At 42.2% G+C, this 27831-nt stretch overlaps 1 protein-coding gene across 4 annotated transcripts; it reads right to left on the bottom strand.

Moving 5' to 3' along the window:
* Positions 1-27604, bottom strand: LOC116400705 (potassium voltage-gated channel subfamily H member 2-like). 4 transcript variants are annotated; one of them, XM_031878666.1, is made up of 18 exons: positions 26592-27604; positions 22020-22192; positions 20400-20538; positions 19236-19373; positions 18836-18990; positions 17209-17450; positions 16514-16713; positions 15826-15913; positions 13217-13381; positions 12936-13057; positions 12628-12699; positions 11204-11303; positions 9939-10038; positions 9708-9856; positions 9341-9548; positions 7841-8351; positions 3286-3572; positions 1-2897 (listed from the first exon to the last, which is right to left on the bottom strand). In XM_031878666.1, exons 1-17 carry the CDS (start codon positions 26697-26699, stop codon positions 3327-3329), a joined length of 2916 nt encoding a protein of 971 aa, XP_031734526.1. In that variant the 5' UTR covers positions 26700-27604; the 3' UTR covers positions 1-2897; positions 3286-3326. The 4 variants fall into 4 exon arrangements, with proteins under 4 accessions (XP_031734526.1, XP_031734525.1, XP_031734527.1 ...); XM_031878665.1 differs by lacking the exon at positions 1-2897 and having other exon boundaries at positions 3046-3572; XM_031878667.1 differs by lacking the exon at positions 1-2897 and having other exon boundaries at positions 3046-3572; positions 9708-9835.
* Between the last annotated feature and the right edge of the window lie 227 nt (positions 27605-27831).

Raw genomic sequence — 27831 nt, 5'->3', positions numbered from 1 at the left:
TAATCGTTGCCCAGCACACACACACACATTTTGCAGTTTTGAATGCCATATGCTCATTTTGTTAGATTTGTGACCATTTTAAGGTGAAATGTACACTTTCTGCGTCCAATACTTGATAAAACTCACTTTAGTTTGAGTAAATAACTAATACTATTATATACTTGTAATATAAAAAATACTTGGTCAAATTTAACCCAGTGATTTCAAACCATGTTTGTGCAAATGACTGTCATTTTACACATCTCTTAATTATCTTCAACTGAAGAAAATAATTTAAATGTAATTTCTTTAAGTTTAAGTTCACATAAACAACCAAATATTGACAAATAATAACATAAATCAGTGACATATATTTGTTTAGTTTCTATTAATCCCATTTGAGGGCCAGTGACACAAGACACAAAAAGAAAAACAAAGTAACTTGCAAAACCAATAAATAACATTAAACAAAAGTTAAACAACTAAATATTAAATACAGCATCCATAACTTTGTCCCAATCTGTATCTCTGTTTTTTCAACAAATACATAATATATATTGTAATGCTAAACTGAAGACTACACTTCTAAATTTTGCTATTGTGGATACTGAAGGTTGTTTAGACTTCATGCGTGTCCAGCTGATGAAGCAGCTCAGGAAGAACTATTGTATAAATAATGGCGACAATAAAATCACATAAATACACTCACACAAAGGTTTGGATGCTTCTGTTGAAAACCACGTTGAAGTAAATGCATTCAGTTGCTCTGGATAACAACATTGACACAGATCGACAATGACACAGGTTTGATTCTTTACAACACAGTTTTAGAGGTTAATAGGGCCAAATGTTAAAACTTCAGGGAGAAAAATCCAGTTTAAAATCAAATTACAGACCAAACATCTCTGCCTGTTCTGCAGGAAACTATAGTATCCAGCTATGAATGAAGGAAGACACACTTCATAATAATAGTCGTCAAATCAGAGGATTGGCGGTTCGATCCCTGGCTCTGCTAGTCGCATGTCGACGTGTCCTTGAGCAAGACACTTAACCCCAAAATGTCTCCCGTAGCTGTGCCTACAGTGTAGAATGTGATAGAATCTGGATTGTAAGTCGCTTTAGATAAGAGCGTCTGCTAAATGACTGTAATGTAATGTAACCAGTGGCCATTTGGAATTCATTTGAATGCTTAACTGACCATCAATAACTGATCTATGAATGTAAAAAACAAGCAGTCAAATCTTTGATGTTCCGGTATGTCGACTTATTTTGAAAGTCCCTGCTTGGATACACCATGAAAGTCCCTCAACATTATCATAGATCAGTTCCTTTACCCGACACAGCAACAACAACACGTGTCACTCACTACCCGATCTCTACATCCTGCCTGATCGCTACATGTGCAACTCTCACCACAGATGAGAGAAGCAAGATGGCTGACTCCTTAACTTCTGTCATCAGCTCCAGAAAAATAAAAAAAAGATTGCTGCGTACAAAATCAATGTTGGATGTTGCTAACGAGTGAGCCATCTTGCTTCTTTCTCATCAATCTTGAGAGTTGCACATGCGCAGTACAGATCGGGCAGGTGCTAGCGGAGAGTGTAACATTAGCCAGAAGCGAGCAAAATGTCAGCAATCTTGCTATAATTTTACTGGAAAATAACTCGATAATAAATAAAGTCCTATTCATTCATTCTCTGTATGTTTTACAAAGGGTTCAACCTGAGCCAGGCCATTCACCATATCACATTCATAAAGGGTTAATAGTATACAGATGTTATAAAAAAAAAACAATAACAGATATTATTGTTTTTAAACACACTGTTATTGGATCAGTATTTGGTATCGGCCAATACGCAAGTTCAGGTATCAGAATCAGTATCAGGAAGAAAAGAAAGTTATCGGAACATCTCTACTTTTTAGCCTCCATTCTGAAATGCCTCCGAGGTTAACTCAGCAAATGTTTATAATTTATACTGTGTGAGGAAATAAACTAGGACCAGAAGGACTAAAAACATAACTGTGCCAGTTACAGAAATTAGGAAACACATAAACCATATTAATACAAGTTTAATAATAACATTACTCACTGGATCTACTCCAACGCTACAGTATTTGTTTGGTATTTCTTATTTTCGAACTCCATTCACTATATTACACATGTAACTCCACACCAGTGCCACATCAGTCTGTTCCCATACAACACAACTACATTGTCAATAATAATATTGTACGTATTTGTTTCTGATGCATCACAAATTGTATCTTCTCCTTTATTTCAAATCATAGTCTGCGGATTCCACTATTCGTGTTCTGTGTGAAACTAAAATTCAACATTCTCATATTTTAAATTACGTCACTGACCTCAGTAATGTTCCAAACTGACTTATTATAACCAAACCATGATGTTTTACTAAACTTAACCAATTGGTTTTGTTGCATTTCTGTTTTGTTTCAAATTCAAACACGTCATTAAAACTGCGACTGTAATCTACCGGAAATACGTTTTCCATGAAACATAACTGAGAATGCAGTTTAGCTGTATGGGAATGTCATTTTGAAGGAGTCAGGGTTGGCCACAAATGCCTGACAGGAGATTTGTGACCCAACTGCAAAATCCCTATGTGCACTGCACTCGACATAACATCTTTCAGTTCCTGTATTCTAAATAGGAGTTGTTGTTACCCCGTTAGTATGAAATACAACTTTTCTAGAAAGTGAGAAAGATAGAGAAGCAGGCTTGTCTGACCGTAAAGTCTTTTGTCCGATTCCCAGCAATGGCAGGATCAATCCAAGTGGGAAAGTGACAGAATTGAACCTGTAACCCCAGGTGCTCCAGTGGAGCTGCTCAGTGACCAACAGGTCAGACTGTGGTTGTACCAGGCAGCCTCAGCTGTGAATGTGTGGGCAGAACCTTCCTGAGAAAGAGAGCAAGGCTCTCAGTAAAACATTTCTGCTCAAATAAAGGTCAAGTTTAGCAGCCAGCTTTGAAGAATAATGTCAGCCAGAGAAAAAATGGAAATTAATGTGTTTTTACACTGGGGTCATTAAGAGAAAAATGCTTCATTTTTCGCAGGTGAACTTTGTTTTATTAGCAGATCAAACCACAGCTAAAAGTAGGACTATCTCAAACTAACTCGACACAAGCGAGAGCCTAAACAAAGAGCATGTGGATTTGATCCATGCACCTTTCTGTTCATTCTTTGTAATCTACTATATCATGTAAATCACCTTACAGAAGCATGCTCACAAAGTTCAGCTGACTCTTTGCAGTGTGGTGACACGCCAAACCTCTTCATCACGAACCGTTAACTTCCTGGGTTTGAACTGTAGTCAGTCTGAGTCAGCTAGTTGCTGTCCAATGATCCCGACATCGACAGGCGCCGCTGGCTCCCACGCGGCTCCGATGCTGCTTCTGTATTGGGTTGAGCAGATGAGAGCAGCGGGCCCCGTTCTGATTGGTTGATTCCACTCTGGAGGAGAAGCTCTGACTGACTGATGGTGGGACGACAGGGACTGTCTTCTGGCTGAAGCAGTTGTCTGTTAACCGATGGGCGTCTGGAGGACTGGACCTTATAATCTGAGACCAAATCCTGCCATGGAGAGACATACCGTTACTTTTGGAGTCTACAGAAGCTGTTTCATGTGGGTTTGATTTGAATTACATTACACATTACAGTCATTTAGCAGACGCTTTTATCCAAAGCGACTTACAATAAGTGTATTCAACATCGGTATTCAAGAGAACTACTGGTCACCAGAAGTCATAAGTGCATCTCCTTCTTTAAACAAGCATCTAAGAGCATAAACCAGAGCAAAAGTACCGTGCAGAAACAAACTAGTATGAATACAATAAGTGCTAAGTGGAAGGCTCAGGGTAGTACTTCTTGAAGAGGTGAGTTTTCAGCCTGATGAAAGATGGGCAGTGACTCTGCTGTCCTGACGTCAGTGGGAAGTTCATTCCACCACTGTGGGGCCAGGACAGAAAACAGTCGTGACCGGATCGATCGGCCGCAGGGACCTCTGAGCGACAGGGCAACCGATCGCCCCGAGGCAGCAGAGCGAAGTGGCCGGGCGGGGGTGTAGGGCTTGTCCGTGGCCTGGAGATAGGAAGGAGCTGTTCCTTTCACTCCCCTGTAGGCTAACACCAGAGTCTTAAACTGGATGCGAGCTCTTACAGGGAGCCAGTGTAGAGAACGGAAGTTGTGTGGGAGAACTTGGGGCGATTGAACACCAGGCGAGCTGCAGCTTTCTGGACAAGCTCCAGAGGTCTGATGGCTGACGCCGGGGCTCCGGCAAGTAGAGAGTTGCAGTAGTCCAGGCGGGAGATGACAAGAGCCTGGATGAGCACCTGCGCCGTCTCGTCAGTGAGGAAGGGGCGAATCCTCCTGATGTTGTAGAGCAGGAATCTGCAGGAGCGTGTAACCGATGCAATGTTTGCTGAGAATGACAGTTGGTCATCCAGGGTCACACCCAGGTTCCTCGCAGTCCGAGTTGGCGTCACCACAGTATCATCAATAGTGATGGACAGGTTTCGGTGGGGGCGACCCTTCCCCGGGAGGAACAGTAGCTCTGTTTTGTCCAGGTTGAGCTTGAGGTGGTGTGTCGTCATCCACTTGGAGATGTCAGCCAAGCACGCAGCGATGCATGCCTCCACTTGAGTGTCACCGGGGTTAAATGACAAGACCAGCTGGGTGTCATCGGCATAACAATGGTAAGAGAACTCATGCGAGCGAATAACAGAACCCAGAGATGTTGTGTAGAGCGAGAAGAGGGCCCAGGACTGAACCTTGTGGAACCCCCGTAGTCAGCATGCGTGGTTCCGACACGGCCCCCCTCCATGTCACCTGGTAGGATCGACCCGTCAGGTAGGATGCAAACAGGGAGAGTGCAGAGCCTGAGATGTCCATCCCCTCGAGGGTGGAGAGGAGGATCTGGTGGTTCACTGTGTCAAACGCGGCAGACAGGTCCAGGAGAATCAGGACAGAGGAGAGAGCAGTGGCGGCTGGCCAATAGAGGGCAATGGGGCATGGCCCCACCTTGAGCCACACCAAAAAATAAATAAATAAATAAATAAATTATAATAATCATAAATAATACAATTTGTCAATATTTGTGTTTTTGAACTATGGAATGTACCCAGTAATATGTGTAAAATATGATATCTGCGCAAAATATATGCTTTTCCTGCTCGTCCTCGCCGCCTGTGTGCTCGTCTGCTCGTGCTCTCCGCCTGTGTGCACGACATGTCTCAGAACGCGCAGCTAGGGGGGCCAAATCGTTTTGGCCCAAAAGAGGCGGGTCTATGAAGCAGTTTAGCCAATAGCTGATTAAAGATATAAATGAGTGACATACAATTTAGCCAGTCAGCGCCCTCAAATAGATTCAGTGTGGGGCCAAAACGATTTGGCCCAAAGCTGCGCGTTCTCATCAGGAGAAGTCTCTATAGACGAGCACTACTCCTCCAAGTTTCGTTTGAGAGGAGACCTTTGGCGGAGATTCTGCAGGCCAAAGAGCTGATCCCAGATCAGCCTGACCTCACAATCAGACAGCAGACTAGCGGGAAAGGGAAGCAGTTCATGCGAAGCTTCTCTAATGTACACCAGACAGGTTTGGCTAGCAAGATGACGTCATGCTAATAACGTATTTAGCTTTTTAAAACAACGGGGACAGATCCAGCACGGACAGTTAGGGAGTGAGGGATGAGGAGGTAAGGAAACATGAGAACACCAGGGCACATATGAGAACTCTGTCAAGCTACATATTAGTCAAAGTGAACATCTTTTCTTCTACATAGTTGTCCTCAGTCTCATCTGCTTAACTTGGTCATGGAGGCATCAACATTTAATAGAGATGGTAAATTAACAGTGAAAACTCATCATAGCTTAATTTAACATCAGTATTCATAATTATACTTCATGTTTACTTCTCCTGATCTTTACCTCCTATAACAAGGTCCATAGGGGCATCTCAATAAATAAGATAGATAGATAGATATATATTTTGCTTGTGAGGGTGACAAAAATAAGATGTCCTGACGTGTTTATATAAGTGTTATTTACTGCTTTTTTTCGTGTTGGAATAAATGTTAAATATTTAACTGCAAAGTAGTAATGTGTGTTTGATACCTTCATTTTTTTGCATTAAATCATACTGGGATGTTTGCTGAAATTGATAGGATGGCCCTACCTAGAACACTTTCCACCAGCCGCCACTGGGAGAGAGAGTTCGCTCTTGCGGTGTGAAGCAACTCTGTCACCGCAAGGAGGGCTGTCTCAGTTGAGTGACCCACTTGGAACCAAGAGGGCAATACACAACAGCAATGGTGAGCTTGACTGGATAAGTGACAGTAACGGCATGAAGTTCGTAAGAGGACGGGGAGAGCTGTGGAACAGAGACAAGAGAGTATTTCCATTTTGGGGAAATTACCACCACCTCGCCTCGCAGCTCTGGGAGTGTGAGAGACAGAGTACACATCTGACAGAGCTGCAGGTGTGGTGGTGTTTTCTGGTGTCATCCAGGTCTCAGTTAGAACAAGAAAGTTGAGGGAGAGCTAGGAAGCATAGCCTGAGATGAACTCAGCTTTCGGCACTGCCGACTGGCAATTCCAGAGCCCCCCTGCCACCACTCGCTCGCCATGAGCTGAGAGAGTAGGACAGATGAGGTTAGTGGGGTCAGGGCACCTGTTAGTGGCCCAATGTCTACGTGACCACCCGACAGAGGAACGGACAGAAATAGGATGCAAACACATGGTAGTCAATATAAACAGATTACTGACCCGCAAGTACATGCTCGAGAAGTCTTTGCTTGAAAAAGTCATCCTGTTGCCTTCGTTTGCCCTACGCTTGGAAACTGACGCTTCCAACCACCAGCAGTGGTTAAGGACAGCTACCTACTGATTGCTCATTGTCTGCCAGGAGTGCAAGCCACACCCCTGCCACTTAACAAGGCAATTGGCCAGGTGAAACTAAATCACACCTACCTTACACAAACAGAGACTGCAAAAAGTACTAACACTGAATCAGGCTAGGTACAGCTAATAAAAACTTGTAAAAGCTAGAACAATATACTTAGTCTATTCTAGGTGAGTCAAGTAGTTGAGTATCCCTCCAGAATTATGAACATAAGAGACATTTTTCTTTACTAAGCTATAAGAGGGACAAGGTAAGAAAAGGTACGTAACAAACATACTCAGATTATCACTTTCCTTTCAGCCTGTATCATCGGCATCTTTTATGATTTACTGAGTAATTGCTGTGTAACTTTAGTTCAAAATGCGCCTGCAAAAATGTCAGACACGTGATCAGAAATCTGGTTTAGGTGTTTACATCCCACTATAACCTGCTGTCTATTAACGGTTTCCACCACAGTATATTATTACAAACACATAAACTCCAAAACCCATAACCTCATAAACTCAAAATCATAACCAGAATAACATGTATGCATGTAATACCCATTCTACTCATTCCATTAGCTTTGCTTGCATTCAGGTGGTCTCTAGCTTTCCTTCCCCTTCATCTACAACATGTAACAACATGGTGGATAAGGCTTAATATCCTGAGAGACTTGTGCCATTTTATTAAAACAAACTTGGTCATCAGATCACTTTTGTTTCCTCTCGTCCCCGTACATTTCTAAAGCACTAAGATAGTATGTGATATTTTTCATTCAACATTTTCAGAATTTTACTATATATATTTAACAAAAAAAAAAAAAAATCAAGAAAATTGAGAATTCTGAGGAAAACAAGACTTCTGATAAGAAGTCAGAATTCTGAGACTGAATTGAACATCTCTTATACACTTTCCCATTCTCCTCTGAAAGTTAAGAGACCGTGCTACTAAAAGGTGTACCGTACCTGTGAGACAGAGGCGGAGCTCTGGTTCCTAACAGGAAGGACTGGTTGATCAAGCCTCTCTGGCCACTGAGGATTCAGGGTGCTGAGGGGTGAGGGTCGGGACAACGAATGAGACACACACTGACTTCCTGTCTGAGGAAAGACAGAGGAGGAAGACTGGATAGAAGTTTGGGGTCGGGGTGGGGAGGTGAAGGTGTCCTGGGGGAAGTTGGGGGAAGACAACAATGACTGATATGAAATGTGAAGGGGTGAGGTGTGGATGAGACGGGGGAAGGCAGCAAGATGGAAGACAGAGGAACCGAAAACCAGAGAGTTAGATTCTGGTTCAAGTTGTTGATCGTTTTCATTGGACAGGTGCTGCTGGGGGGTGGTGGTCGGTGACTCGTCAGTGGGGGAGGAGAGGGCGTTGGATGTTGGTGTCAGGGTGCTGTAGGAAGGTGGGATCATTGGCATTTGCCTCTGCAGCAGCTGCATGATGGTCCCGATGTCTGCTGACATATGAGACTCCAATCTGGAAAACACACGCGCGCACACACACACACACACACACACACACACACACACACACACACACACACACACACACACAGATCCAAACAGAAAGAGCTACTTGTGTTACAGCGATACACTAGACTGTCAGTTCTAGAACCAGCAGGAATATTGCAGAGGAGCCTGAAGTCCACTCATTAAAGTACACAAAAACAACAAAAGTAAAAAGCATGTTTATAACACGAAGTAAGATGGTTTAAATAGTCTTCTGTATGAATATCATCATGGTATAATAATGCGGAGATCATAAAGGACTGGTCATCTTATTCTTTTGACATCCCTACTCTTCTTTTACAGTGATGGACTACTGCTCCAGTCGCTGCCCCCCTCCACTCAAAAAGCTTTGCATGTTACTTCACTTAGATGTCTGACCTTCACTGTGCAGAATGATGGAGGCATGTGTGCAGAGCTTGACACCAGCAGGCTGGGGAAAGTTTCTCTGGGCTTGAATCTCAGTTTAACACATGGATTTACAGTGTCAGCAGGATTTTGTGATGTCAATGTGGAGCCAATCATGATCCGGTAAGTGTGATGTGGAAATCTGAAGCCACCAGTGAACATACACTGAGCTTTGACTTGTCAGAGCGGACATTTTGGCTCTAGTTAAACAGACAATATTTTTATGTGGGGCGACCGTTGCTAAGTGGAGAGCAGGGTCGTCCTTCAATCAGGTGGTTCAATCCCCGGCTCCGCTAGTCGCATGTCGATGTGTCCTTGAGCAAGACACTTAACCCCAAACTGCTCCCGTAGCTGAGCCTACGGTGTGATAGAATCTGAATTGTAAGTCGCTTTGGATAAAAGCGTCTGCTAAATGACTGTAATGTAATGTAAATGTCTTTAAATGTTTTTTTTGTCAAAGAGAATAAAAGTATTTGGCTGGCTGTGTATTTGACCTGAAACCTGACGTACATGTACTGATGAAGACACTGACCAAGCCCTGCTGTGACCCACCTGGTTATCTGTCTCTGCAGTGCCTCCAGCCTCTTCTCTAACTCGACTTTCTTCCTCCGAGGGATGGCAGACGAAAGAGCAGAAGTGCTGGAGGGACAGTGGGAGGAGGAGCGCAGGTCAAAGAGGTCCAGGGAAGGAGGCTGAGGAGGAGGTGAGGGAAGGCTGTGAGAGCAGGGCACCTCCTGGTATCTCTGCTCCTCTCGACTCTCTGAGCCCCAGAAGGAGAAGATGTTGGACACTCATGAGGATGCATCTGGTCCACACATACAGACACAGTGTGACACACGCAGAGCCAGGTGGAGCTGTCACCGCTACACACAGACTTTTGTTTGTATCTCATGTGCCTTGAATGCATCTTTACACTTGCCTGTTAAAGGGTTACAGGTGTTCTCTCGCATATCAGTGTCGGGGCACCCCGTAGCGTTTGTGGCAGCAGCAGGACCGGCAGAGGTCTGAGCGGGGCGGGTCTCCTCTAAGTCCTCCCCTTCATCGTCACTGGAAAACACAGGGCCATATCTACAGACGCAATGAGTCTACTTTGCTTCTGTAATGAATGAATGTGTGCTTTACAGGAGGGAAACAAAATAGCAGGTCTTACGATGTATGTTTATGATCCTCTCTGGTGCTGCCTGCACGCTGCTCACAGCTGCTGTGTTGTGTTGTACATCCGACTCTCTCTCTCCCTGCTGAGATGTCACCTGACAGGGACACACAAACAGTCACTGTGAGTTTGTGTGATTTCCACTAATGTGATACCACATTTGTGTGAATGTAACTATTTGGTTTTATTCTTTATTCTTTATGCGACTAATCTGGTATTTTGACCAAGTCAGTGCACTCGCCGTGCTACTTTTTCGACGATAGGTGGCAGTGTGAGACTGAGGGACGTGTGATTTGGCTCTGGGCTTGTAGTGAGTAAGCTCATGCTCGTGGAAGAATTCAAGGCAAGCCACGTCTCCTTGTCTCATAACTGCTTTCCTGTATTTCAGGTAAGTAATGTGTCAAAACCTAACTTGCTGCTGTTTGTTAGATATTTCTGAGGAATGATCTTGTTTTAAGTGAGTGTAAGATGAAGAGGGAAAGGCTTGTTTGTTTCTTATACAAATGTAATATCCACCGTGAGTCATAGAAATAGTGGTGACACACTTGTGATACGAGCAATAAACTGTTAGCTTGGGTCACACAAGTGAAGTGTAAGAACTACTTCTGTCCTGTTAAGAACTGTGTTGGAGGAGTGTTTCAGGACAGCATTTTGTCAATATGTTTGTTTACTGGTACTGCTACCAGAATGTATATGTGTGCATCTATGATGCAATTATAGCCAAAATGTATAAGGAACGTTAAATGTAAAGATGAAAACTAGACACTGAGACAACATGTTTATTGTATGTAAACCTGTTTTATGAACATAGAAAATGTTTATAGTAAGACAGAAAATACTCAGTAAGGCTTCAATATTCCCTAATGTTGATGCCTGGAAAAAAGGTCAATGCATACGGTACACTGTGTGCTCTGTGAAGGAGTAACAGTGGAGCATCCAGCAATGATAAGCCACGTTTCCCTGCCTCATCATTTCTGTCAGGATAGCTAAATTCTGTCATGAGCTAAATGTGCAGTGATAATAATGATTAGAATAAGAGTATAAAGTAAGGATTAGAAAAAAATCAAACAGGATGAAATGTTTTTTTTAATTACAATTATGTTTCAAAAGTAGAGTGACAGAACAGAACACAGAGGTCTGTTAACTCATCCTTCCTTAAAGAAATGTCAGGTCAGAGGTACAGGGGGCCAATCACCTCTGTGATCTGATCAACCGGGACTTCTGTCTGTTCTTGCGAGCTGTTTGTATGTGTGAAGTTTCACCTGTGTGAGTGGAAGACAGTTTGTATTTCCTGAGTGGACTGCTGAACCCCTCATAGTCAGAGTCTTCTCCGCTCACAAAGCCTGCAGCGTCATTCTTCACCTGCAGACAGAGAGGGAGACGGGAGAATGTGTGGAGGTTAAAGAGAGGAAGAATCCATTAAACCACAAAATGTTAAATGTTTCCAAAAAAAGACTTAAAAGACTTTGATATTTTCAATACCAAAGTCCTCCACGTTTTTGCGTCTTATGGGCACAACAATTTTTGAAACTGGTCCGGTATTGATCGAGAGCGCTGCAGCTGCTGGGCTGCAGGGGCAACATTGTCAATGTTGATTACGTCCACTAAAAGTGCTGTTTTTTTGCCACTCACGGGCTCAGATTGTGCTTAGTAGTGTCTGACAGCATTATGAACAGAAGCCTTCAGAGATGGAGGGGAGGAGAAGTCTCCGTCTATAATCTAGTGACTTGTTGCAAGAAGACATCGGAGGAAACGTGGGTGAGAGCTGTAGACAGGAGAGCCGCTGTTTGTTGTGTTGGAGTACAGAAGGCGCAGCTGTTATCGAAAATATTTTCAATGTTATTACTGAATATTAAAATGATTTAGACAACTGGGGATGAGGTCTTTGAATTCAATGGCCGACTGTATTTATTTATTTGAGCCAGTGTTTACTGATGAATCGTAGAGCAGACGAGGAGAGAGAGGTGCAGCAGGCAGAGGAGAGTGAATCAGCTGCTGAGTGCTGGTGCTCCTGTGGGCGCTGTGACCACAGAGCAAGAAGGCTGTAAAGAGTGAGACCTGAAAAATATCAACGTCCCTCTTTTAGGCGCCAGTATACTCCATCAGAATTGCCCACCACACCTTTCTGTGTCCGTCATTTTCTCTAAATATTCGACCCCGACACTCCAACATTCACAGTCACCGGTCAGCTGTGTGGAGGTGAGGAAGCAAGCAGGGTTTGAACGTCTCTCTCAGCTCTCTGTTTTCACTCTTGACACAAGTATTCTGTCTCTCTCACATGTGCAACACTATGAAAGTCTTACAGGAGAGACTGTTTGTACATTATTATTATCTTCGGCCGTCATGGGACAGCACATTGTGAGAACAAGCTTGCATAACACTAGGTTCACATTTATAGCTATAGCTTTACAGTATTTACATAACAGACTTCATTTATTATAATTCATTTATGGAGAAAAGTAATATGTTGGTAATTATATTTTGAAAAGCAAATGATTTCTTAAAAGACATCTTTAATTACATTGTGACTGTAAGCTTGAAGTTATGCTTTTGCCTATAAATTGTATTGAGCCTCCAGTTAAAATCCTACATTTGAATTATTCAAGTCAATTCAAGTCAAAACTTGAATTCAAGATGTCGCCATTGTAATTTGATCAAGTCATATTTCCTAACATGAGGAACATACTTCTCTAAGATTGAAGGTGATCTCCAAGTTGGACCAGAAATATTCACAAAATTCAGGATACATGCCCAGAACCTGCAAACACAAATAACAGTAAATCAGCACTGCCAACACAACATTAACAGGTACAAAAATATATAGTACAAATACAGAACTGATACATGTTTTGAGAAAAAAGAAAATCTGTGAATACAATTTTGGTTTTCGATTCATTTGGATTATACCGACTAACACCTGCTCAGTTATCAGCCATTCAATGACGTCCCCAGAACCTGGATGGTTATAAATGTAAACGTAAAAACATGCGATACCTCCATTATATCCTCTCTTTGTATCTTGTGCAGATCACAGTAAGTCAGAGCTCTGACATCCGCACTGGATTTTCCTGGCAGAGCAAACTGATCAATGGGCTCCCCAAAGATATCGTTCTTCCCTGGAGGAGAAAAAACATGTAGTCAGGATATGAACAAAGGAATCTTTATTGGTTTGTTCATTTATTCATGTCGGAGACATTACTGACTCTACGTGAGTCTTCCTTGGGCCACTTGATGGAGCCACTAGCATATACCTGAGCCTCATGCATGCACCTTACCCAGTATAGCTATCACCACGTCTCCTTTGAGGATCTCTATGGATCCTCTAGAGATGAAGTACAGAGCTGATATCAGGTCTCCAGCGTGGACGAGGGTGTCACCAGGAGGAGAGTGGGTGTTCTTAAACCTCATGGCCAGGGCCCTGAGACAGCCCTTAGTAGATCCTAGACCACATAGCAAATACATGGTAAATGGACTGTACTTGTATAGTTCTTTTCTAGTCTTCCGACCACTCAAAGCGCTTTAACACTACTACACTATGTCATCATTCACCCATTCACACCCATTCACACACTGATGGCTGGGGCTGCCATGCAAGGAGCGATTAAGACTATCTAACATTCATGTGCCAAAGCAGGCAGGTGTCCTTTACCCATTTCATGAGACATTGAGCTGCTCTTTAAAATTGTCATGAGCTTTTCAGAGCTTCATTATTTTGGAGACAATGATTACTGTGTGTCAGTGCGCTGTAGTGTGTATCTCAGTCTCCCTGTCCATTCTCTGTAGCACATTCCCTATTCCCCTGACACATTCATGGACATTTTCCATTCATCCACCAGATGCCCTCAGACTTTCCTTTCTTTCCCCATTCACCTGAATGACCCATCCACCTCAACAGCCCTGGTACACGCCTCTTTTCCCCAATCACAATCAGATCATTGAAGTTTCTTTGTTGCAAAGTTGCTATGCACATTCAAGCCACCTGTACCTGCCTGCCTGTCTGTCTACCTGCTAACCTCCAGTCTGCTAGTAACCAACCTTCCCTCCAACCAGCAACTGCTGGTCATCTCTTTAAATGCACTTGCCTTGCTAAGTTCATGGGGTACCGCAGAGTCACCAGAGGACGGTGTGGTTCCCGTGGCTCCTGATATGGATGGCTCTCTCAGCTGCTCAGCGCCACAGAGACCCAGCTGCGCAGCTCCATGAAACCTCAACCGGTTGCCAACTACTTGCCTGAATCACAGTCAGCTGTCCCCTCCAATGGCCATCCAGATCTCCAGTCTGCTGCTGACACCCAGCCAGACCACCCAGATCTCTGGTATCATCAGTCCGCCTGTCGAGTACCTGGCCCTGACCTACAGCTGGATCATCAGTTTCCGGCTGCCCTTCCTGATTTCAAGCACCTGGGCCTCTCCCCAAGAGTGGATCCGCCCACCTGTCCTGCTTCCTGGCCGACTTCCAGAGCGGTCACCCCTACATTGCTTAAATCCTTCGCCCCTGCTCCCAGGCTGTCCGCGGAGGCCTCCTGTTCTACCCCCGTCTGCCTGTGGTGCCCAGCTGTTCTTCAGCTCCCAGGCCACTTGCCCCTGAGTGTTGTGTAATGGTGCGTTCACACCAAACGCGGCGCGAATTATTCGCGCGAGTAGATTACATACAAAGTCTATGCACAGACGCGATGAGACTGGCGCGGTGCGAATTTGCGATGGCGCGGCGCGATGGAAATCGCCCCAAACGCGTGAGTTGAAATTTTTCAACTTCTGCGAAATATTCGCGTGACGCTGTGGCGCGATAGCCTATCAGCGTTGAGTTGCTTCCCCTGTCATCAGTGACGTCCGGCCGTTGTTGAATCAGGAAATAAATACTGTAGCCGTCTGTGTTCACCCAGAGCTCTACGATACCTCATATCAACAGAGACCGGTCCAAACTATGTGTATAAATGTGTGTAAAGCATATGGTACAAACAATGAATAGACGCTGCCGTATTTACGTCTACATGACGTTATTCTGACTGTTGGTGGAGCTGCTACAATGTTAGCATAGCCTAGCACCGATCCATCCGCTCCATTGAGAAGACAAGTAGCCTACAAATCGGCATCATTACGTAGTTATTTCAGAGTCCCTTTTTGTCGGTTTATTGCCGTTAAATCACAGCCAAATCAGTTTATTTAGTGTTCATACAGCTGTAGTAAACAGCGACGTGTGGCTCACTAGACACAGTGAATACACTTCGATAAAATCCATGGAGCTCCTCTGGACAATGTTATGAACCAGACATGACGGCGTTTAGTTTCCCGGGATATCTGTGACTTCCACAACACGTACTAAGCAGAAATACAGGTTCTTTTTTCATGGTTAATGGCGGACAGTTGAACGGCTTTCAGGGCGATAAGCCCCGCCCCCTCTCCGGCGCGTCCAGCGCGAATGAACACAAATAGTCCCCGGTGAGACCAGCGGTGCGATTGACGCGAATATGCGGCGCGATGAATTCGCTTGGTGTGAACACGGCATAAGAACTGTGAATGTAAGCTGTGCTTTCTAACTTGATGGCTAAACAGAATGTTTCTGGAGGATAAGTATTTTGGAAGCTGACGGTCAAATTGTTGTTGGAGGGAACCTACAGGTCTGTTTCTCCAAACAGTTTACTTCTAATTTGGGTTACACATTTAACTTTGAACATGTCCACATTTACTCTGCTCTGTTACAGGAAGTTAGTAATACTAACATATGAGTCACTGTATACCCTTATTAAACATAAAAGTAATTTGATGAGTGAGGCATTTTGATGTAGCTAGTGGAGGTAAATTATCTTGCATACAATGTAAAGTGTAAAGTAACATATACAAATCTCAAAATTGTACTTTTCATGTGTAATGCAAAGAAGTATTACCTTTAAAAGCCTTAAAGTCTTGCAGCAGGGACCTGTTGAGGTGGAGACAAATATCTGCCTGGAGACACTCTGGGAAACCTTTTAAAACCTGGGGGACAAGGAGAGATTGGGACACAGAGAGAGGACACCCTAGATTACTAATTCAGCTGCAAGTAGCACGCAGACAGTAAATATATTCCATTAAAAAGTTAGATATACAAAGCCGACATGCCATATAAGCCCACTTGCAACTTCATCATTTTTTGCTCTGTAACGTTTCTTCCAATGAAGCTACTTGTGACATAAATTACTTTTGACTTTTTTACTGAAAGTCAATCAGATATGTTGATATTGAGTGACATGATGTGTGGCATGTTCCTGCTGATCCCAAAAAAACGTTGGTCATTTAAAAAATGTAAGTGAGTAGTGTTTTCATACATGTAATGTTAGAATATAACTTGAATTAGAAACATTGTTTCTTTTGAAATCAAAATACGAGTTTTAGAATGCAAGCAAACAGACCACATGCTGCATCGATATATAAAATGGAAATATTATAAGGGTCGTTTTTGACTATTTCCATGAAAGTCAACATATCATTTTAGTAGCTTTGTAAACTTTTAAATCTTCAGCAGAATGTTAGTTACTAGCAAAACAAGATCTAAAGAGCCGAGGACTCACAATATAGCCGGAAGTCTCCCATACTCACAGCGTTCATGTCTATTCCATTAGTGTATGACCAAGCGTGTTGGAAGTATTCCTCCAGCCGCTGTCTCAAAGGGTTGGGGATCTGGTGGAAGCGGATGAACTCTCGAACTCTCATCATCTGGGCATGGTAGCGTGCTGTACCAGAGTACAGCCGCTGGATAATGGCTGACACGTTACCGAAAATACTGGCATACATCAGAGCTGGAGAGGAGAGTAAATCAGAGACCTTTGAACTCAAACTAAGAGTTTAATACAATAATTGGACTGTCTAGTTCATAAGAGACCAACGAAAACAATCATAACCATAATGAAAGAAATGACTCAATACAAAGCACGCTGGCATGCATTCCGATATCTTCTCTGTTCACATTGAAAATGCTCAGTGCATGAACACTGTGCTTTTCCACTGGGGGCCAGATTTATTCATTTATTTGCTAAATGTTTGGTGTTACTTTTCCAAGCAGAAACCTTGTTGCTACTTGGATTCTTGGAGGTTTTTCCATCTGAACTTAATGTTGAACCATTCAATAAAAACTGTCATTTACTTGACATAAGTGTCTGTGACTAAACAATGTTACCCTATTAAGTCAAAGATAATTTGTACTGCTTTCAGAAACAATTTGAAACAAAACTGCTGTTACTTTAGCTTCACTAGTTGTTCTGACATTTCCAAACAGCTGTATATGTTAGACTCACCTCCTACAAGCATGACGCAGATGGAGAAGATCTTCTCAGAGTTGGTGTTTGGGGAGACGTTCCCGAAGCCTACGCTGGTCAGACTACTGAAGGTGAAGTACAGAGCTGTGACATATTTATCTCTGATGGAAGGACCTGAGCCGATGATGGACTCATTGTACGGCCTCCTAAGCTGCTCACCCAGGTTGTCCAACCAGCCAATCCCAGCCGAGGAGGACCGCTCCACATTCCCTATGGCATACCTGGGGTAAGAAAACAGGTGAAATGCACCTTCTATACATGAGATGCAGCATTTTCAACACTGGCTCCTAGGTCTGAAATAAAAGCTTAAAATTATCATTTTCAACATAGATTCTCTCATGATGTCATTTATAAATGAAGTCAATGGAAGAAAACAGTATTTGAAAGTTCCCAAACCCTTTTGAATTAGATTTTTTTCAATGGGAGCCAATATTATGGAACTATGATGTAATAAAAATACCACAACAGCAAAATTATGTTTTGTCCACAATGTATTTCCCCATCAAACTGTTACATCGTACATTGTATTTGCTCAAATTGGCAATTGTGAGTAATTTCCAAATACTTTCCTATTGCATATAAAAAATATCAAGTTGTAATAAATGTTCCTTGTGGAATTGTACAGCTGATAAAATGGCATTTTCAGTGACAAAAATCTAAAAAGCTTAACTTCTTTTGGGGAATGGAATAAAAGCCATTATAAAAAATGTTTAAAAGGAAAATGACTCTAGTCCACCACCAGGATCTATTTTTCTGATATTGGCAAATATTATGGCGTCCTCCATACGCATTTGTTCTTCTTAACAAATGTAGAGAAGGACAGTATGCTACAAAATTGTGTATAATATACAGTTTATACCATCAACTCACATCTCAAGATTTGTAGTTGTGATTTTTTTGTTAAGATAAAGACACAAAGTTTCTGGTTTTATGAGTGCTCATTTATAAACAGCATTCAGGGGAAAACTACGAATCAAACAAACCATACTGTTAGGTTGGAAGCACATTTTATTGTTTTATGAAAACAAAACTAGAAAATATAACTGACTGTTAACCTACTTATTATATTGGGTGAGTTTCATATACACAAATCAAATCTGTCCCAGCTATTGAATTATTTATTACAGACTTTGTAAATGACACTGAGTCTGTTAGAACTATCCATCAATAAATGTGTGCGTACAATTAGTCTGCTTCAGGAATTAATTAAGGCCATTGTTTTTTGTATATTTTTCTGTATATCAATGTAATTCACGTACTTATCTTTAAGCACATGAATAGCATTACTATACAAACTATTACTATATGAACTGTATTATCAATGGTGCTACGTATTGTGTTATTACAATGATTTTTCCTTTCTCTTCTTTATTTTTCTCTAGTTTTTCTTTATTTATACTTCATGTCTTAATTTATCTCAACATGAGGAGATGGATGTCTGTTTTTTATTTAAATTCAGATCACAGTATAAATCTGATCAAAAGACTTGTTTTGAGGCCAAAACCATCAATTTGTGTTACGAAGCTTCTCTTTTAATCGACTGTCTCCAGAGGCTATGTGACGTACGTTTGGACATGATACTGCAGGATAAAGTAGAGTCACGTACCAGATGCAGGCCAGCCAGTGGGCGATGAGGGCAAAGGTGCACATGAGGAGGAAGAGGACAGCTGCACCGTACTCTGAGTACCGGTCCAACTTCCTGGCTACACGAACCAATCGCAGTAACCGAGCTGTCTTCAGCAGGCCAATCAGTGTGGTGGTCTGTTAGGAGGAGGAGACAGAGAGCAGCAATGTGACTATGTGACTGGATCAAAATATGTCAGTGAAGAACTAATAAATAACAATATCAAATAAAGAATTGCTGTTTCTTTCTCCTATTTGACTTGTGCTCCTTGTTTCCCTTCATTCCCAAAAGTCTTTCCTTCCTACCATCCCACTTTTTACCCAAACCTCCATTCCTCTCCCCCACCCTTATCTGTCTTCTTCTTTCCCTCCCTCCTCCCTACCTCTCCCTCTCCACCTCCCCTAACCACCTCCTCTCCGGAGCGGTAGATGAGGAGGTCAAAGGGAATGGCTGCCACCATGTCGATGAGGAACCACCCTTTGAAGTAGTGGACTACAATCCGAGAAGACTGGCTCACCACCTGAGGAGAATAAAAACAGTTTATATAACAGCTCAGTAGATTTAACTCAATATTCCACAACCTTGTCAAATGACAAAGATATGGATGTATTAAAGTATTTTTGTCCGCACCAGCGACAGCCGTGGCCAGACACATTATGTTTTTGGGACCGGTTAGATCAAGGTCACTGTGACCTCGAGTTGGACCCATTCTCGTGATACTTCATTTCAGCGAAGTTCTTCAAATTTGGCACAAACAAACATCCACTTGCACGCGAGCAACAGCTGAATACATTTCTGTGGCCAGAGGTCAAGATCACATTCAAGGTCATGAATGAGACATTGCATTGAGAACCCCACTGATTACAATTTGGTGATCAAAGTTCAAGATAACTTTGACCACGTTTTTGTCCATAACTCAAGAATTCATGTGATGACTTCACGGTGCACATAGACAGCAATCATGTGTTTGACTCTGAAACCACAAATAGAGCAGGTGGCTCAATGAATCGGTCGATTAGTCACTCACACAAAGAAGAAAAGTTTACGAGATCAGTTCGTCGCTTAATCATCAACCCAGTCACCAGAATAAAATGTTGGCGTTGTACGGTTCTTATGCTTTACTTCAAAGCACGATAGGATATTGCTGGCACAAAGTCGTTTCTGTTTATCTTTGATGGATTCAGCTGTGAGTGAGGTCCTCCATAGCAGAAATATATCTTTTTGCGTTTATGGCTTCGGGAAGGCAAAAAAATAGCCACTCTAAAGTCTAAACCTAAAAGGTTAAAGGGTTTTTATTTGTCTTTGTACGACAGGGTTGCACAAAGAAATGTAGATTGTCGTCCCAGTTTAGTACATAGGAAAGAATGGCAGAGAGGAAGGATATTGACACATCACTGCCCACAGCATCTTTCAGACCACCCAGCCGTGATAGCTCCAATATAAACGTGATTCTGGGGGCAAAGCATAATTGGCAATGCTGTTTTGTTGTATGGGAACATAATGTTTAGACCATCAAGGCTGTAATCAGACAATCAGATCAGTTCACCTCATCATTGGAGTTCACATATGTGGTCCTGAAGTTGATGATGATGTCAACAATGAACATGATGTCCACTATAAGATCCACCACGTTGAGGGGAGAACAGGAGTAGCCACAGGTCTGCATGGCTGCCTCCTCCTGGTCACTAGAGAGACATGCATCAATAAAGGAAGAAATGGGTTTTGCTCCAAAAGAGAATGAAACCTCCACTGAAAAAAAACACAACAGCAACAGTACAAATGAGTAGGTCACAGAACGTAAGACACCTTTACAGACTTGCACCTAATATCAACAAATGTCTAAATTCATCTTCAACATGAAAACACTTTTGCACGTTTGATTCTCGAATCAGTCTAATGTTTGGACATACAAATAATTCTGATATCCCCTGCAGAGGAAAGGTCAGGGGTCATTTCAGGTTTCATCTCCAGAGTAGATTCCACTTTGTCTCATATCAGACAGAATTGTCAATTGTCTGACATTTCCATTGGGAGACCAACGTATCCGCCTGAATCTAACGTCACTTTAAGTCGACAGGTGATGTGTTGCCATGACAACATACGAGTTTAAAGACAACAACATACCTATGATGTCAGGTGATATTGGAAGAAATGCTGTACATGTAAAATGTATTCATTAATCAAGGGATAATATCAAATTCTAATCTATCATTCAGCAGCCCAAACGCAGAAGAGAGGCCGTCGAGTGAACAATTCAGAGAAGTCAGTACAACGGAGGTAAATACGCCAAGCCCAGTGGTGTTCGGATTTTAAAGTAATAGATACTTTTAATCAATTTAGAACAGCCTCAATATCAGCGTCAATGCTGCTGTAGCGGCCTGTTTTTATTATTACTTCTCGGTTCCAACAAACAAATGACAACCATCAACAACAACTTGTCAACAACGGCGTTATTCCCCCAGATGGTGCGGATTGGCTAATTGTTAGTCTCTGCACGGCTCTAATTGCCTCAAGATTAGAGATATTTGACGTAGTTAAATATTTTGACCGAAGTATGGCACTGGAGGAAAGGTCGGGCATTTAAAAAAGCTATTAGAGCTCAACCTTTGGGGACCATATATAGTAGTTTCATGGCAGTGTGTCACACACAGCTTAAACCCACATTTCCTTTTCTACCCACAATACTAAACAGTACACTGCTAGTATACGACAAAATCCCAAACAAAATATTAGAAATGTTAATGTGTTGCTTTGCTGTGCTCTGCATAACTGTAAAAAATGATATCAATAGTGGCCTCATATTTCCACATTTTGTACCAGCTCACTGCTAATATTTAGAACTGTAAAATCATGAAATAAACGAGGGAGTAACTAATGTCTTTTTTGACCTTCATCTAAATAATAATGAGCTCATTCAGCCTGTATAAGACTAAATACTAAACTTCATGAAAAGTCAATTTCAATATTGACATAGCCAAAGTTTGGTTAAGGTAACGAGTGTCATGGTCATTCTTATCTCCGCTGAGATGTTGAGACAATGTCCCTCCAACAAAGCCAGCTGGTTAAAAGTATCAACCTTCATCAGCGCTGTTAGTTCTAGCAGTAGTAGTAGTAATAATCACGCCATGCAGGACAGGTGAGCTGTGCTGTGTCAATTTCCACCAACCTCAGTAGAAATGTAGCAGAGTAAGGAGTGAATATGGCGGTATAAATGACTAAGAGCAAAATGACCCAGTCCCACACAGCTTTGAAAGGACTGTAGTGAAGGATGGTCCACTTCTGGATCCTGGGAGTCTGCAGTTTATACTCAGGTAACACATCAGCACCCAGAGACAGCACCTAGAGGAAAGAGAGACAGAGCGATCTGTCAGTCAGTTCATCCACACTTCAATTATTATTTACAGCTCTGTGGCCCCTTCTACACTTCTTTATTCAGGTTTCCCCTCAGTCCCCTCCGCTCTGTGTTGGACTGTTGAGCACACTACCATACTGTAAGCACCTGGAGAGGAAAACCTAAGATGGTACCAGTGAGAGTGAGCAACTGTCGTACCTGCTCTGCTCTGACTTTGTTGTCATTTACTTTTTTTGCACAATTTAAATCCACTATTTTGCACCAATCCCTTTAGCTATCGTCACACATGATAGACAGACACTTTTGGATTCAAACAACAAACACATTGATTTCCTCTGACTATCCTACTTGGCCCAGTGTAATCCTAAGGAGGGACGACAGCAAAGAACATGCCAGCTGGAAGACTTGAGGAAGCCACCAAGGGAAAGGATCTGGAGTCAGGAACAGGCTGAGGACCCGGGCACATTGTCCACCCTGTCCCAATATAGTACTAGCCAATGTCCAGTCTCTAGAGGACAAGCTGGATAAACTCAGAGCCGGGATGCAAAGACCAAATAGACATAGAGAACTGTAACATCCTCTGCCCCACAGAAACATGGCTGACCAACCAGCGGAGGCCCTCTCAGTTCACTGCATGCCTGTTGGACTATGAAAGATCAAAGGGAGGGGGAGTATATCTATGGCAAATAACAACTAGTGTGACAGCAGGAATATCATGTCTCTAATGAGCTCCTGTTCATGCAACTGGGAGCTGCTGACCCCTCCTGACCGGAGCCCTATCTATCTTACCATGGAGTTCACTTATGGCATGTGATGTTGGGTGTTGCCAAACATCACATGCCTGACCAGGGGTGAACAGACACTGAAATACCACACACAGAACAAATGGTAAATGGACCTGTACTTGTTTGCGCTTTTCTAGTCTTCTGAGTACTCAAAGAGCATTCACACCCTTTCATACACTGATGGCAGGGGCTTCCATGCAACGTGCCCCCTGCCCCTCAGCTCTAACTAACATTTACACATCGCAGGCACAGCCTACGGGAGTAGTTTGTGGTTAAGTGTCGAGCCCAAGTACACATCAACATGGACTAGCGGAGCCGGGGATGGAACCGCTGATCCTCTGATTGAACATCGCTCGAACACTGAGCCACAGTCGCCCATATTTTTCACATACTGGTACGTTCATTAACACCAGGAACAACAAGCAGCTACATCACAAACTCTGTGATAAAAGTTTGATTACAAAATGTTAAGAAACATTAACAGGCTAATTAAGCTATGTAATAAAAGGGATTAACTTGATAAAATAAAAAATGTACAGTATACCAAAGCTTTTTTTTTACACTGGCGAGCTACAATAAAACACTCATAATAAGTAAAAAAACACTCATCTGGTGGCTGTACAGTGTCACAAAAAAAACAAAGTGGCACATATGGGAAGAACAAGCTTCAATAAAATGTGATCTGTTCTTATGTGCACCACTCCCATGCTAGCCATTTTTAGTTGTCATTAAGAAGTCAGCTGTTCTTGTTCTTTTGGCTTTGTGTCTCTAGCCATGATGTGATCAATCCTCCTCTGGTGGTTTTTGAGTGAATTCAGGTTTGGGTATATCACAGCGATATGATTCAGACTGTTTTTGGGTCCGCAGGTGTTAGAAGTACGGGTACAAAGTGCAGTCTTACATCCCTTAAATCCGGCCATCTTCCACTTCCACAAACAGCTGAAACTGGAAGCTCCGGTTCAGAGGAGGTCATACGCTTTGCTGACCAGTCAGAGGCCACTCTAAGTAATAAAGACTGTGACAGGTTTTAGCGCAGTTGTGAAGAATCAATGCTTACAAACTCTATTGTGGGATTCATTGGGAAATATGTGGACAATATTGTTTCTAATGTGACCATCAGGACCTTTCGAAACCAAAAGCCATGGGTGGATCCCACCCACCTTGATGCTCTGAAGGCTTCTACAGCCACATACACCAGATAAACGGCTATAAAGCTGCACTATACAACATCCATAGATCGGTGAAGGAAGCAAAGCAACACAACAAACTTTATTTTTGTCCCCACAACAACTGGAAAACTCTTTCTCAACGAGGGTTCAGTACACAGTGGGATTCATTTCAAAACTGAAGCTCAGGATAGATCGATACCAGCCTGGCGTGACCCAACTTCAAATTTGGAAGCTTTGCCACTTTACGTTGTTTTACTGTTTACACGTTTTAAAAGTCCACGTTGGCGTCTCTAATGCCTCTAGCACCGATTGTAGGCTCACAGGCTGGTAAAAACTTGTAGGCTACTGAAATAGACTGTGTGAACGTTAAGCCTCATTTGGAACCAGTGAAGTAATGACATTAGTAGATGGGTTTGGGGGTAATCCCTAAAACCAGATTCTGCATTCATATCCAAGTGTAACCAGAATAATAATTTAGTCTGGATCTTAATTATTATATTTTGGAACTATGTTACTGTCACCTTAAATGAGGTTGACAGGCGGTCACATAGCCGTTTTTTCCTCTGTACACAGAAAATTGCTAGGAGAGTCAATCTTATCCTTAATAGACGATCTTTGTGACTCCATGCACAGAGGTCGATAGAAGTGATAATCTGTCTCTTAATAGAGGATCTTTGTTTATTTCCGTCGTCTGTTTGAGTATGGTAGGAGTTGTAAGGAGAAAAAAAGATTAGTTAGATCCCGATAGAATAAAGTTAACAACTTTATATTGAATGTGGAACGACGAGTCACTGAAGAGCTGTAGTTTCGCCTAGAGATCCTTAGAATTTTCAACATTTGATATCCTGGTGAGTTGATTGAAGTTCAATGCTTTTACCATTGAATGCTAGCTTTCTTAGCATGAATGCTCAACGATATTTAGGAGTAAGTTGTGTATTTTACTAAAAAAGCCAGTCAGGATAAATCTGAAGGGGATACAAAAAGGCATTGATGAAGATGTAATGATTGTAGTTGAATGCCTTGAGTTATGTATGTTCGCTAATTAGTTGTTATATTGTGTGTGATGTTTACAGCCATGCGGGTTGCAGGCCCAGTTGAGTAAATTTAGTAATGAACTATTGTCCTTCACATGTGCAGGCTGTTTTTTTTGTATAGCTTCTTCGTTGGAACCAGAGGTGTCGTCCATCCACCGTCCTGCCTGCCACCACTCACCCCATCTCCATTCATCTTACCGTCTACCTTCACCTGAGAGGAATCTTCATCTCAATCGGACATCACAATTCACTTGGAGTCTATTTCGCTGGACACTGTTTGTGCACAGGGGGGGCGGTAGGACATTTGAGAACTAAGCTCTTTCTTTTATAATTTTTTCAATTTAATTTATTCCTGAGATCTCAGAGGTGTTTTTGATTTTCATATTACATGCTTGGACACTTTTTGATGTTTGGAAATGTGAAATTGTTGTAGAATGGATCATTATATTGTGTACTAATTAAACCTGTTGTTGCTTGCGTAATTCGGGGTGGATATTTATTGTCTGTGCAGCAGTCAGACGAGGAACCTATTAACCAATCTCCTCATCAAACCTAGATTAGATTTGATATTTTCTGTTATTCTGCACTGTCTCTAAAGCAACAGCTGCAGGGGGGGTTACACAAGCTTTTGGTATTGTATCGTATGGTAACGCTGTTGCGTTGCTGCGTTACGTTACGTGGTTGCGTTAGTTCTGTGGTTCCGTGGTTGCGTTACGTGGTTCCGTGGCTGCGTTGTGTGGCTGCGTGGTCGCGTGGCTGCGCCGCGTGGCTGCGATCTGTTGTTGCTTGCTGCGTTTAGTTGCTTCGTTCCGTTGCTGCGTTACGTTATGTTGCTGCATTACGTTTCTGCGTTATGTTATGTTGCTGGGTTATGTTATGTTACTTGTTGGTTTCTTTGCACTGTCAGCAGGATAGGTCAGGACAGGATAGATCTTTAAATTATTATTATAAGCCCTATTTTATATTTGTTATCTCAGTTTGTCATTCATATTAGAAAACATGACTCTTCCTATAGCGAAGGGTTTAAAGTTTGTTACAACTTGGGTTTTGTCTTCACAGTTTTCATAGTAGATATAATAACACTGTATTCATCTTTGGTTAATTGCTGAGATGTAGGAACATGGTGACATCAATACAGGGAAGCTGTTTGTCCAGATGATCTAAACCACTTTATTTGGAGGATGAGCTGGAATATAGCTAATAATTCCTAAATACACAGGGAAACTTTATACACAGAGGTACAGTAAATACAGTTGATATACTTTGCTGAATAGCAGTAATTATGGTGATGTCTTCCCATAACATACCAGGTAATATTCAATAAATGACTACTCTAAACATGGAATCAATTAAACTTCACACACACACACACACACACACACACACTGTTCTACTCACCTCATGAGCTATTGAGGAGATGCGGACAGCTCTCTTCACTCTGCTGTTTCTGCATTGACTGTCCAAACCTGACAGGCCATCCTGAGGAACACTACACACTACAGACATGGTCCACAACTGCTGCGAGTCCAATTTAATTTTCCTGTCCTGTCCTGTTTGTCCAGCTTGTCTTCTTCTTCTGTCCTTCTGTCTCAGATGTTTTACAGTTTACTTTTCCTCTGTGTTTTGTAGTTTGTTCAGTTGCTCGTCTCTGAGAGTTTGTCAGCCTATCCACCCAATTCCTGTTTGCCTTGTGGAGGTCATTGTATCCTTCACCTCATTGCTATCATTCATTTGTATCTATTATAAACCATGCACTGTCAAGGGTTGGAGTCATCTGACTTTCAATTTAGATTCTTGGATGACAATTTAGTTTAGTTCAAGTTTGGCTAGATCAAGTCATGTTTCCCTTGATTCACAATAGTTGAACTCATTGTTGTTTTGTGAAATTTGAGCATATTCCACAAAAAATCTTTTACTTTCACACAAGCAATTGGAAGATACTTTAGGTATAGTTTGCCTGAATCTGTTCTTGTAGCAATGCTTTCTCATTTCATGATGCAAAGATCACCATAATAGTATTCTCAAAGCTGTTTTATTGAGACGTCTAACGTTCCCATGGGTCAGCTCACAGCCACACATTGAGAGATTTACCTTCAGAATCCCTTCAGCACTTCATCCACAACAAGCTTTTGGTCTTAATAAACCTCCCAGTGATGCTTCAGAGACAAGAGTCCTGAGTGACACAAAGTAGACCCAGAAGTGCTCAATAAGTCCAGTAGGCTTCAGAAGTTGATAAAAGCAAAACTCTTCCAGCAGCAGGTAAAACACTTCTCTTGGCAGGATTATTTCAGTTGACAGCTTCGTCTTTCTCCCACTCTCTTTTTCTCAGACAGACTTATATCTCTTCTTTTCTCCCAGCTCTCCTTCCTTTACTTTCAGTCTGTGATCTGAGCTTTAGTAGAACTCCTCAACACTTTCAGTCCCACACACTCATCCTTCTTTCTCCTCCCCCTTTTGTCTCTCTCCTTATTCTTCTCTCTTCCCTCTTTCCCCCTCCTCTCTCAACCGCGATGCAGCATTTACATTCTACAAGACAAATGGTAGATATGCTTTGCACAAATAAAACAAAAAAACCTCACCTCTCAAACAAGAAGATATATACTATATTGTTATAACGTTCAGTTGTCTCAGTTAGCCA

The sequence above is a fragment of the Anarrhichthys ocellatus genome, unplaced genomic scaffold, assembly GCF_004355925.1.
Source record: "Anarrhichthys ocellatus isolate YVR2014 unplaced genomic scaffold, GSC_Weel_1.0 scaffold192, whole genome shotgun sequence".
In the NCBI taxonomy this organism is placed as follows: Eukaryota; Metazoa; Chordata; class Actinopteri; order Perciformes; family Anarhichadidae; genus Anarrhichthys; species Anarrhichthys ocellatus.
This window is presented reverse-complemented; position numbering and strand designations above follow the sequence as displayed.